The 13,444-nt window shown below is 29.5% G+C and overlaps 1 protein-coding gene across 1 annotated transcript; it reads left to right on the top strand.

The window, feature by feature from the left end:
• Positions 1-9,076: 9,076 nt before the first annotated feature.
• LOC126832875 (uncharacterized) lies at positions 9,077-13,428 on the top strand. Its single transcript, XM_050563896.1, has 2 exons — positions 9,077-9,557; positions 9,665-13,428. The coding sequence occupies exon 2, from the start codon at positions 9,857-9,859 to the stop codon at positions 12,908-12,910; it is 3,054 nt and encodes a 1,017-aa protein (XP_050419853.1). The 5' UTR covers positions 9,077-9,557; positions 9,665-9,856; the 3' UTR covers positions 12,911-13,428.
• The last annotated feature ends 16 nt before the right edge of the window (positions 13,429-13,444 follow it).

The raw sequence follows: 13,444 nt of genomic DNA, 5'->3' as shown, positions 1-13,444 counted from the left end.
AATATTTCTAATTTTTCGTGACTTTTCAAAACTTAAATCGCAGTATTCTTAAGTAAGTAAAAATATAATATTATGTTTTTGTACAAAAATAAATCCTGTGTGCGGTTTAAGAGTTGAAAAAAAAAATAGATCCATCTTTTCTACGGCGTTAATTGATAATACAAAATAAATGTAAATAAATATAAATATTTATGTATGTTTAAAAAAATGTCAGCTTATTGTTAAGTCTTAGTAACAAATTGCCTATACGATGCGCCTTAATAAATCCTAGTGTAGATCACAGTGCTTACCTAACGTTTACTGTGTTTGTTTAATAATTCAATATTTCGATTTTTAATTTCCATAAAAACCGAAGCTTTAAATACGAATCGTTTATTTGGGCTAATATATATATATATATATTTTTTTTTTTCTTCTAAATTTTATTTATAAGCGTTTATATTTTTCATGTTTTTTTTTTGTTTATCATCATAATTACATATAGGCAATATAAAATAGTAAAATAATGAACATGATTATCTATATCTATTTTAAGCAAGCTTGTGATAGAAATAGAGAGTAATACATTAGTAAATGACACAGGATAATATAATATACATGTAATATATGAGACACTTATACTAATATTGTGAAAACAACCAAACAGTCAACAGTGAATATTCTTTATTATTATTTATACTCTTTTTTCCCAATAAATCTAATTAATTTTCTAAATCGAAATTCAACCTTTTAGACCCCATAAAGAAAATAGTATAGTATAGGAAAAAACATCAAAATCGAAATCATTCCAAATAGAAACGCCAGAAAATTACTTGAAAATATGATGTCATTTTAAAATAACGTTAAATGATTTTTTTAACTAGAATAAATGTAAGTATTGGCTAGACCTTATAGTTATTGTTAGTCGACATATTTAAAATGGTTACTATAGATCGATTTTTATCAAATATTGCCTATTCTTTGCTCCTTAGTGTATTGGGATGACACCAGATGATACCAAAAACCATGTTATTCCACGGTACACTTTTCCTAATCGACATTATTTTCCAGAGACCGTTTTTTCCGTTAACCACTTGTTCCAAACTGGAAAAATAATAGATTTGGAAAAAGCGGTTATTGGGTCGTTAGTTTTTACACTTGCAACAATATTTGCCAATTTTAAAATATCCTATAGAAAATATTATACTCGTTGGAAAGAGTAGATGCAAGAAGGCTTGTGTGTCTATTATTTTGTGTTGTTGAAATCCATATTGTATTTGTCAGCTGTTATGTGTTAATCTGTATACTTTTATTTTTGTGTAAATTCTATGTTTATGTTCCTCCTATTCATCTCTTATTTGTAATATTGGGTATTAACCCGTTTAAAAATACAATAAATAAATCAATTGCTCAACGATTACATTTAAAGGGATTGAACGCAGGAATGCAATATGTTATTATGGAAGTCGATTGTTGAATAACTGATTCATTTACTTTACGAAAAGACAAATTTGAGCAAATAAATAGCACTTAAAACACAATTTTATGAATGAAATATCATTAGTCGATTTCTACATTAACCTAGAATATCTAACCATCCTGCGAGTAGGCCTAAAATGTCCAACAAACAGGGACCCACTTAAACCCCCTTAAGATGATGGCTCAAAACATATTCACTGGAATCAAACTTATACATTTTACAACAATTTTTGGCTACAGTAAATTCTGAATTAAGAGCATTTTCTTCAATGTCCAATAAGTAAGCATGTTGTTGCCACAATACACGTTCAATCAAGATTGTCAATGTATTATTTTCACTTCAAAATATCTATTCGTTCGATAACCCTTTTTTGTGACAAACGAAAACCCTTAAAAAGTAAAACTTTTTTTTTTTTAAATTAACTTTGAAATTTATAGAAAACGCGTTACATTTTTTTATGTAGCCTTTGAGCTACTAGGGGGGGTATTCTAGAGATGGGCTCTCCCCCCTTTAATTACACCTGGATGGATTTGTATGGGAAAAATCGCATTCGATGATGTATTTAACCTATGTTTTCAAACAGGGTTTTCAACCCAATTTGTATTTGAATTTCACAGTAATAGTTTTCAAAACCGTTTCAAATTGTGAAAATCTATTCATTTGCTGTTAAAACGAAATTGTTATTGTGTTTTCTGCTGTTGTTGTTGTCGTTGTAACTGTTCTTGTTTGTACAAATGTTTCACTGAAAAACAACTTATTTTTTTTATAGGTCGGTACTATTAGTTTTTATATAACTTTATGCGAATTGTTGTTTTCGATATTCCACAGTGTATTTTTTGTCCCTGCATATTATTTTTCTGTTCGAAGCAATTTTCATAGATCAAATAGATTTACACAATACACTATATAACCTCTACTTTGAGTATAATTTTAATTGCTAAAACTACAAATAAAGCAAAAAGATTAATTACTCCCCCACTATTTTTCAAAACAAATATGCTTTGCTTAAAAGTTAACCCCGAAATTTCAACAACCCTCCCTCCCTCCTCCCGGGAGAAAAAGGCTGAATGTTTTTAAAACTTGTTTGGCGCAATTTTAAGATTTAACAACTAACTAGTCAAATTAATTCCAAATTTGTGTGGAATTTAAACAGTTTCCAATAGGATAGATGGAATTTTTCTTTTTATTTCACTTTTCCAAGCAAAGTTTTAGGGATTTAGGTCGGGAAAATTAGACCGAAGGTGGAACTATAACTTATACAATTTTCTCAAAAAAAAAAAAAAAACTGCGATCAAACTTATTTTATATTAAGGAAAACCCCCCCACCCCCAAAAAAAAGGGAAAAATTACACCTTTACCGTTTGTAAAGCCTCAAGTGTAATTGTCATTTAAATTTCAATCAGTGAATGTACAACTAACAAACTGAGAGCATTCACTTGTTTTTCGTTGATATATAACCACCATAAATGAACCATTTAATTCTTTAGTCACTCTTACATTATAGATTCCAATATTAGAAGAGTGGTGGTTTTATCTAACGACTGAAAATGGTTTTGTTGAAATTTTTTATTGAATAGTCAATGTCAACTGGTTTTACCAGAGATGAAAAAAATGTAACAAATGTAACCCAAATCATATCCACCCTTAAACTAAAAATTCATTTTTAAGCAAATAATATTGACATTAGTTCAATATGCTCTTATCGATATTTGTTTTTTTATCTGTGATCACTGCATTGCTCTTTGAGGCCCAAACTTGGGTTTCCAAACCATAATATGTGTAAGGTTTTATTTTATGCTTAGAATTTTCGTTGTATGTTATAAATGCGTGTAAACAATACACGGTTGGTAATATTTTTTTTTTTTGCGTTTTATTTACCTTAAATTCGTATCGGTATGAAAAAACACATGAGTCATAGTAATACACATAGAAAAGCTCCTTAACGGTAGATGTACTAAGATTGGTCTTGGAGTTTTATTAATATTAAACATATTCGATATAGACACAATTAATGTGTTGTATACTTTTTGGTAGAATTTACAGAAATGATAAAATTGTAAATATATTATTATAATATATTATTATTTATATAACATTAAAAAAAAAACTATTTACATTATATCACGAATACATATATTTTTCCTATTGTATTGTATTTTATTTTTATCCATATTCCTACAATTGGTCTTAGAACACCTAAAATTGTTTTCTACATCCGGTCATAAATAATATAACTATAATTATTTTTACATTCAAAATTTAAAACCCTTTTTGATTACTTTTCTAAATAATTGTCCATTCACTTTCTTAAACGGGAAAACTTATTGAAAACACGTTTTCAGTTGTATTATTTATTTAAAATAAAAAGAATACTTGTTTTGTGTGCTTGTTCAGTTACACTCATACACCAATGTCAAAAAAATTATATTTTAAGACTCACAGAATACATTCCATCATCTCTTATGGAATATTTTAAAATTAATATAAATATTTGGATAATAATGTGGATAACCTTATTTTTTTTATTATAAATAAATCCTTTCGCCGACTAGTATATAATTTATAACGTCTTAGATCAATGTTAATCATTTTTCATCTGGAATTTCGATGAAATTTATTCTTTACACTAGCAATTTTTTTGTTTTAATATTTCTCGCTGACTCCTTCGCAAACATTAGCTTAAACGAGTCAGTAGATTGATGGAGAAAAGAATTTTGAAAAAAAACAAGCAAACAGAAATAAACGAACTATCAGACCATATATATATGTTTTTAAGCAAAAACAAGATAATGACATATTATCCTTTTTACAATATAATGTCTTATTTGAGTTACAACTATTTAAAAAAAAAAGGTTTTCTATGTGTTAAAGTGTAAGATAAACATTTAGTATATTTACAAAAAAGGCTGTCATTTTCACAAAAAAAAAAAAAGGTGTTTTGGCTTTAAAGCATCCGAGCAAAACGCATTCTGCTTAGCTATATGTTAAAATTAAAAACATTTTAATCTCTGTTAAAGATGCTGTGATACTTGATAGTATACAAACAAACTACCAAAAAAGTCCCTGGCACTTATTTTGAATGATTCAATACAATGTTCTGTCTATAATATATTGGGACCCGGGCATCCAAATTCATTGAGTTAAGTATTGTGAAATGTTTGTGTCACACACTAATATTAAACCAAATTTAAATTACAAAAAAACTTACAACATAAAACATTATCTGCAAGTGTATCTGATAAATGTATTAGGGACTTTATTGAATAGGGCCCAAGCTTTTCTTTTTGGTAAAAAATTAAACATGTTCAATATTATTTAAAATTGTAGTTAATTTTTAGTTGTTTTTAAAGTAATTGACATTTTTAACAGTTCACTTTTTTTTAAAAAGTCATGTTTTTTTTAAAAAGTTTTTTCAACTTTGTAATGTTACATCACTGAACCCAAAGACAAACATTTCTCTACAGGTAGGTACACTATTTACCACTAGCAATTGGAGCATAATAGGTTGCCTATCTTTTTTTTTAAATCTCTTATAGGCTATAAGTACTGAAATTTAACTCAAAAGTAGGTTATGTTTTATATCTGATTATTCTCAAACTAAATATGGTCTCCAATGCATCCATATATTGCTCTAATTCCACTCTTAATAATTCAGCTATCACATTTACTGACACTAAATCACCTACAAACACTAGACAACCAACGTGCATATCCCTATAATATGAATGTAATTTCATTTAACAATAAGGAAACAAGTATATGGGCTTAATTCTGATATAATTATTATATAACCGTTGTAAGAAATAATGTCGTAGGGTAAAAATGGTAATTGTTTCGAGTACACTTTTTCCAAATGTAAACATTTCTCACTGATAGTTTATCCTACATCCACTTTTTCCAATCGCCATTTTTCCTACAGGAAAAATATTTACTGGAAAAAATGGATATCGGTGAAAGTTGTAGTAACCCCTTATAGTACTAATGATAAGATATTAATATGAAGGGCACAAAGAAATAAAACAAGCAAGTCACTCTTTTAAAAATGGCCATTCTGTTGTGACAAAATTAATTTGAATACAAAACGAATCCGTTCTTTACGATTAAACATTATTTAAAAACAAAAATTGAACATTTTTTTAAAGATTTTAACATTTTAAAACATGTTTTTCTCAGATTAAAAAACAAGTGACTTTTTGGGTTTTTCCCCACATACCCTTTACAGTTTTATTATGAAAACTATAATTCACCGGACTAACAATATTATATAAGTACAAGTACTAACTTACCGTCGTTGACGGATACGAACTTCGTTTGCGTAAAAAAGTAAGTTTTCCGGAAACTTAAAAAACTAATAAAATACAAATTTTCAATCTGTACATAGTAAGACTTACAATGCACATAGGCTAGGTCTTTTTAGGGGTACACTTCTTAAATTTGCAGTGTAGACACCGTTTTAGAATAACGTCATTTTGATTCGTTAATTTGGGAAACACTTGACATTCCGGTATTATCATTTATAGTATTTGCCCGTTAAGTTAATGATAATGTCGATTAAAGAGCTTGTTTTATTTTTGTGTCTGTCTGAATCCAGAAGAATCAAAATTGGCAAATCCGGCCATCACAATTCAAGAGGTTTGTTGCCGTCAAAGAAGTTTGATAAAAAATAATATATTATATTATAGCCCAACCGAGTAAACTATAACGTTGACAGTTACATAATATACAATTATTTTTTTTTTTTTACAGTAATGATTGTAACACCCATTAGGCGCATGTCATATTACTGTTGAGTCGTTTTTTTGGGCTTGTTATTGCATTTGGCCAATTATTATACTTGTAACAAAATCTCACTATATTATAATACCGTTTTCTTATGGACGTTCAAAAGGGTTTGCCAGAGCCGCCGAACATATTATTCCCTATCGCTTGTTTATTATATCATTAAGTTATTATTAAGTATAATAATATTATCACTGCTATTGTCGATAACAGGTAGGTATAGATAGGGACCGACCGGGTGGCCAGCTAAATAATAACACAGCAAACCCGTAAACAACACACATTGTTTGTATACAAAATAAATGGATGTCGGGGTCGACGTTTTATTTAAAAAAAAAACCACACATAATAATATTATTATTATAGCTTGTAGCCAGATTGAATATTGAAAAAACCCTATCGAACGGATGTTGTGTATTGTAAAAAAACTGTTATTGTAGTATTCGGTTAATGCTGGGAAGTTGCATATTATTATATTTTTTTAGTGAAATCAGATTTATACCCAAATAAGATAAATCAACAGATTCACAATGACTAGATAGTTTCAAATCGCCAAACTTATATTGCAAAATATATTATGTATTTGCAATTTTGACACTTTTGAGCATATCATATTTGTCTATAATGTTTATTTCTAGATTTAGAGGCATGATATTTGTAAGTACAATTGCTATTTTTAGCAATTAACATTTTTGTTCCATATTAGTTTTTTCATCTTTCATAGTGTTTACATGTAGGTATGAGCTAAAGAAAAATTGTACACAATTAGAAAAAAAAAGTAACGAAAATTCTGGTTATGAAATATTGTCGAAAATAATCGTCATTGTTCTTTTAAATTTTAAAAACCCCGCCAAAATAATTCAATGTTCTCATGGTACATAAAATACCTTTTCAAATAATTAACTCATGTATTATGTTATTTAAATTTTGTCAAGTCGGCTAACATTTTTCAATTAAGGCATATAATTGCACATTATGTTGACATTTTATAATGTATATTTTAATTTACATTTATGGTCATTAACATCCGAGCTCTAATTATTGTATTAACGTTACATAATATATTATACGCCCTCGGTTGCTTTAAATCTCTAAAAGTGCTCCCCCCCCCAAAAAAAAAAAAAATTTTTTGGTACAATTTAATAGTTGTTTTTCCCTGTCAAATACCACAATATTATATTATTACGTTTAATAATATAAAGCCTAGAGAATGTACCTACTACAGTTGACAACTAAATGTAATATATAATTTTAAAAAAAACCAAAAATTTTCAAATATTGTGTTTTTTAAATATGACATTTATATTTGCTCAATTTAATCATCAAGTTTGACCCTAAAAAGCTAAGGCAAATTCGGGTTAAGAATAAACGTCTCATAATATATAACACATAACACATTATACATTTTTATCGTTGATAATCATATGAAATATTTATAATACACCAATAAGTAATAGATTCTGTCACTTGGACGAACCGAAATTAATTGTGTTAATTGTTGGTAGATCAATATTTAATCAATTTCAAAATTGTCTGAAAACTAAGCTTGCTAATTAATATCATTACCGAAACATAATATTCGATTGAAATGGGTTTGCGTTATCGAATTTAGTTCCGGTTAGAAAATTATATCAATTGGCAAGTTTAGCTGTTATACAAATTTGGAATTTTTGTATTGTTTTTAATCTTAGTGAATGTTATTACTCAGTGACTAATATATACGTATGGATAATTATTGCTAAAGGAGAAAATGATTAACTTAAAAATACTATTTGGCCTTTAACAAAACAATAAACACTGTGCACAAGAATTTTAGATAATTATTTCAAGAGAAAATGCGAGTATAAATAAAATTGAACGTTTATAATGAACAATTTCCAAAAAAACTTTCTCGATCAAGGTTAAAAAAAAATTTCTAAGCGAATTAAAAAAAAAATTCCTCTTTGGATTAAGGCCACGTGTATTTTTTTATATATTTTTGACGACCTTCGCGTGCAATCGTTTTTTTCTGCGGTTCTTATTTGTTTTATTATACATTCAAGTTGAAAAGAGCAACGAAGCTTGTATAAAACCATTAATATTGGTGTAGAAAGCTGAACATATTTCACAAAATAAAAACCTATATGCAGTTGCCATTAGTATTTAAGTGTTATAGTTTTTTTTTAAATTAACCGTTGGAACAAATCATAAAGATTTGCGCTTTTGCACAGACAATCATCTGCCAAACCTGCAAGGCGAAAATTATATTACTTTATACATATTTTAGTTCACCTTTGACACAATTGGTTCTTATCCAACGGGGGTATAGGGCATTGGGAAGAGAAAATAAGAAACAATAATATTTATATACAGGGTGTTCAAACAGTGGACAAGCACCATGGTCTACACGGTGATAATATTAACAGCTGTAATAATGTGTGCATTTCAAAATCTTTGTACACACAAGTAGTATTATTTTTTTTTTACAGTGTACATTGATTGTAAAAATACATCTTGAAATTTTTATAAAATATTAATCCGCAATAATAATATGCAATTCAATTTTTTTTCTCTACAAATTGTATACTCTTACCAATGGTATACATATTTTGGTAACAAGACCACCTTCGTGTCAAGACGATTTAAAAACGATAAGTTTATTATTAATTTTAACGGGCGGTGTACATAGTAATTAATTGTTACGGTTATTTTGAACACAGGCACACACGGCTTTGGAACGTTGTTACTTAAACGAATAAGATAATATATTGTTGTGATAATTTATGGGATTTTAAGTCTGGTGGCTCCGTCGACTTGGCCGTGTAATGGTCAGATCTCCTCGAGATACAATATTGACCATGGCACGTGTAAAACATTATTGCTTACTGTTGTTTTGGGTAGATTTTAATTAAGATGTAAGACTTAGTTAGCATTTAAGCATTTTATCATTGTACTCAATTCTATGTAAATGACGTTGTTAATACTTGTTTACCACAAGTATTAGGATATGCTAGCTTGCATTCTTGTACTATAAAACCCCAATGAAACAGCGAGTATGTATTCAATTGCTCTTACTTGTTTTACCCGTGCAAGTACTGTTTATAAAAGTGTTATATTAAATTGAATCAAATCTATCTTGGCAGTTTATTTATTTTACTAAAGTCTAAATCATTTAATTACTATATTTCGTATACTGTTAAGATAGTGTTTGTATTGAACCCTACAGTTCATTACATATTTGGTGTCAGAAGAAGTTAACGGCTTGAATTTTTTTTTTGAACGTCAAAAAAAAAATATTCGTTAGGAAAAGTCAAGGACTTTTCGAAAGCCGTGCCACACTGTAAGTATCCAGGATCGTCCAGGAGCTTACACTGCCCATCCAAAAAGACCATTTTGAGGTTCTTTTTTTTTCTACCTATCAAACTTCATTCAAGTTCCGGTACACAGCGTTGTCCAGCCGAGCCGCCCAGCCAAGCAGCCTAGCCAAGCAGCCAATCCGCCCAGCCAAGCAGCCCAGCCAAGCAGCCCAGCCACACAGCCAAGCTGTCCACCAACAACCAGAGTGTCAAGTCGTGTATAACCAGCCACAAAATCATGTCGAACGCTTTATTATTGTAAGTCATTGGATTTATATAGCTTATGTCCGATAGTGATAGTTGGAAGGTAGTTGAATACGACCCAGACCAGTTGGTGATTAGGTTAAAAAATATACTAGGAACCAAGACCAAAATGGCTAACGATGCTTTACTAACTTTAAATTCAGCCATTAAAATGGTACCACATTTTTCTGGGGGGTCAGAATCAGAATTAACATGTTTTGAATCTAGATGTAAATTTATCATGGATAATATAGACCCGATATATAAATTAAAACTTATTGAGGTTATTAAAACTCAATTATCAGGTAGAGCTTTCGAAGTTATTAGGTACCGTGATGTTAAAACACTTAATGATCTTCTTAAAATATTGCGCGAAAATTTTGGCGCTACTCATTCCATCACATTCTTACAAGCGCAACTCAGTTCATTAAGGCAAGGATATAAAGAAAGCGCGCAAACTTATTTTTCTCGAGTCGAGGAAACATATCAAAAATTAATACAAGCATCTACTATAGATAAAACGAGCATAGAAAGAAACGCGATAGCAGAAACAATAAAATCTCATGCGCTTTCAGTTTTTATAAATGGCATAAATTCAAATTTAAGAATTATTTTAAAAGCGCGTAATCCTACAACTCTGGAAGGGGCCATTTCCATTGCTGTAGAAGAAGAAAAAAGTGTTGAGCCGCGCAATTTTTACAATAACGGCGCAAATAAATATAAAAATAACAATAATAAGTATACAAAAAATTCTAAAGATAATGATAGGGATAAAAAGAATATCCGCTGCTATCGATGCAACCGTGAAGGTCACGTCCAAGGAGAATGTAGGACAAAAGAAGAGAACTTACCAAAATTTACTAACCCAGCGTATAATAGGAGTACAAATATTAAACGGGAAAATAAAGATAACATTAAAACGTGTGCTTATTGTAAGAAGCCTAACCACGAAATTAAATTCTGCAGGAAACGCATTTTTAACGAAAAAAAGAAAAATGATAATTCGAACGATAATGGTGACGAAGGCACCTCGGGCTCAAACCGATCAGTACAGGAAATTAAAAATAACGTGCGAGTAGTTACAGAAATAATAGACGAACATATAATATGTAAATCTAATTCTTTTATTAATGCATCAGCTAAATTTTTGATAGATAGTGGCGCGCAAATGAACATTATTAAAATAGACTCGCTAAAAGACGATCTTATCATAAACGAAGATGAAAAACGGCAACTACAGGGAATATCGGCAACGCGCGTAAGCACAATCGGAACAACAATTTTAGACATTCTGATTAATAACAGTACCTTAAAAATAAAGTTCAATGTAGTAGATAACGATTTTAAAATAAGACAAGATGGCATTCTGGGTAATTCATTTTTAAAAAAAAACAAAGCCATTATTGATTTAAATCGCGACTTATTAATTATTCCTACGGGTACAGAAGAACTTAACTCGTCACATTTAATTATTCCACAGCGCTCTAACTGCCTAGTATGTATTAAAGTAGAAAAGCCAATTCAGGCTGATAACATTTACATTGAAAAAATAGAATTAAGCGACGATGTAATTATCGCAAATAGCGTAAGTCCAATCAAAGGGCAACACACGGTAGCAAATATTATAAACATAGGCGAACAACCGGCTTTCGTAGAAAATATTGAAATGAATAATTTAATCTGGGGGCCGTACGATAATAACAAGGTAAATGATAATACTACACCAGACCAATATGATGACTCAAGTAATATCATGTCTATCAGGGAAAAATTAAGTGGGGCCAGTAGGTTAGAAGCGCTCGCCAAGCTTATTATAACAGATCATCTACTTGATGACGAACGGGAAAAATTACTCGATATCTGTTTTAAATACTCGGAAGTTTTCTTTCTTGAGGGCGATATATTACAAGCAACAGACGTAATTACTCATAGAATCCCCACTCCCAATCTCACGAAACCAATAAACGAATTATTACAGTTATCGGACATAAGAGTTTATTACGCCAATGATAACATTGTTTATCTAATTAATTTACCGTTGGTATACCAAACACAGCTAACACTGTTTGCCGTACTAGCAAAACCGGTAAAATTAGACAATAATTTTTCTTATGTATATGTTAAACCAAATTTTAAATATCTAGCTATAAGTAAGACGAATGAGCACTATACGAGCTATTCAGATCTAGATTTGTTAAACTGCGAAGTATCAAAAACCTTCCTGTTATGCCCTGAAATTCAAACCTTACATCCAACAAATATGAAACCTACATGTGAAGTCCAATTATTCCAAAATACTAGAATTTTCCCATCCAATTGTAATATTCAATACCTAAACATATCATATTCTATTTTCCATAAATTAAAGTATAAAAATCAATGGATTTTTACAATTCCATTTGACACGTTATTTCTCACGTGTGACAATATTAAAGAATCAATATCTTTTTCAATAGAAGGGGTAGGTATTCTTTCTTTAAATGAGTCCTGTAAGGCATATGGGAAAAATGATATCCTTATTCCTTCCCCAATTTCTAAAGATAACATTTTCACAGATGTTATTCCAAATACTAACATATCTAGCTTAATAAATTCAACATTGTATAAATTTCCAATTACACATGTTACAGAATATGTTAATATCCATAATTTAAACGATATGGCTAATCTCAAAACAGAATTGTTATTACCTAATCATGAACAGTCATATGGTCTGTTTTTGTCTGTTCTTACTATATTACTAATTATTAATATATTAATTTTTATTGTATTCATTATCATAAAAGTTGTAAGTACAAGAGAAACCTTGCGTTCAGTTGAAGGACATACTGGTCGTAATTTCAACATAAACAATGAAACGGTTAATGTAAACAATGAAAATATTAATGTACTTAACGAAAGTATTAGTGTAAATAATATTAACAATGAACCTCCATGTGTTCATACTGAACATTCATTTGTTAATAATGAGCCTCAAAATGTTCGGAACGAACATCTCAACAGCAATGTAGCAATACCATACCATAATTCTAACACGCCTCGTGCTACATTTCATATTCCAAACCGTTTTTACTCGGTTTATCCACGTTTATAAAATATAACCATTATATTTCTTATTATATACATTATATTTCTTATTGTATTCATATTATATTCATATTATACTCATATTATATTCACATAATCCATATATTATATTCTTATTGGTACGAAAAACATCTGGGTACTTCGTCCACATATGTTTTTCATTTTATCGGGGGGATGTAATGGTCAGATCTCCTCGAGATACAATATTGACCATGGCACGTGTAAAACATTATTGCTTACTGTTGTTTTGGGTAGATTTTAATTAAGATGTAAGACTTAGTTAGCATTTAAGCATTTTATTATTGTACTCAATTCTATGTAAATGACGTTGCTAATACTTGTTTACCACAAGTATTAGGATATGCTAGCTTGCATTCTTGTACTATAAAACCCCAATGAAACAGCGAGTATGTATTCAATTGCTCTTACTTGTTTTACCCGTGCAAGTACTGTTTATAAAAGTGTTATATTAAATTGAATCAAATCTATCTTGGCAGTTTATTTGTTTTACTAAAGTCTAAATCATTTAATTACTATATTT

The sequence above is a fragment of the Adelges cooleyi genome, unplaced genomic scaffold (genome assembly GCF_023614345.1).
Source record: "Adelges cooleyi isolate 19-005CV unplaced genomic scaffold, UGA_ACOO_1.1 ACOO_flye_CR_arks_rails_tigmint_CR_PRNA_167, whole genome shotgun sequence".
Lineage (NCBI taxonomy): Eukaryota > Metazoa > Arthropoda > Insecta > Hemiptera > Adelgidae > Adelges > Adelges cooleyi.
The sequence above is the reverse complement of the archived record's forward strand: the minus strand, read 5'-3'. Positions and strand labels throughout refer to the sequence as shown.

Excerpts from the sequence above, each read along its gene's own strand:
- LOC126832875 (XM_050563896.1), top strand. The coding sequence starts at position 9,857 with ATGTCCGATAGTGATAGTTGGAAGGTAGTTGAATACGACCCAGACCAG.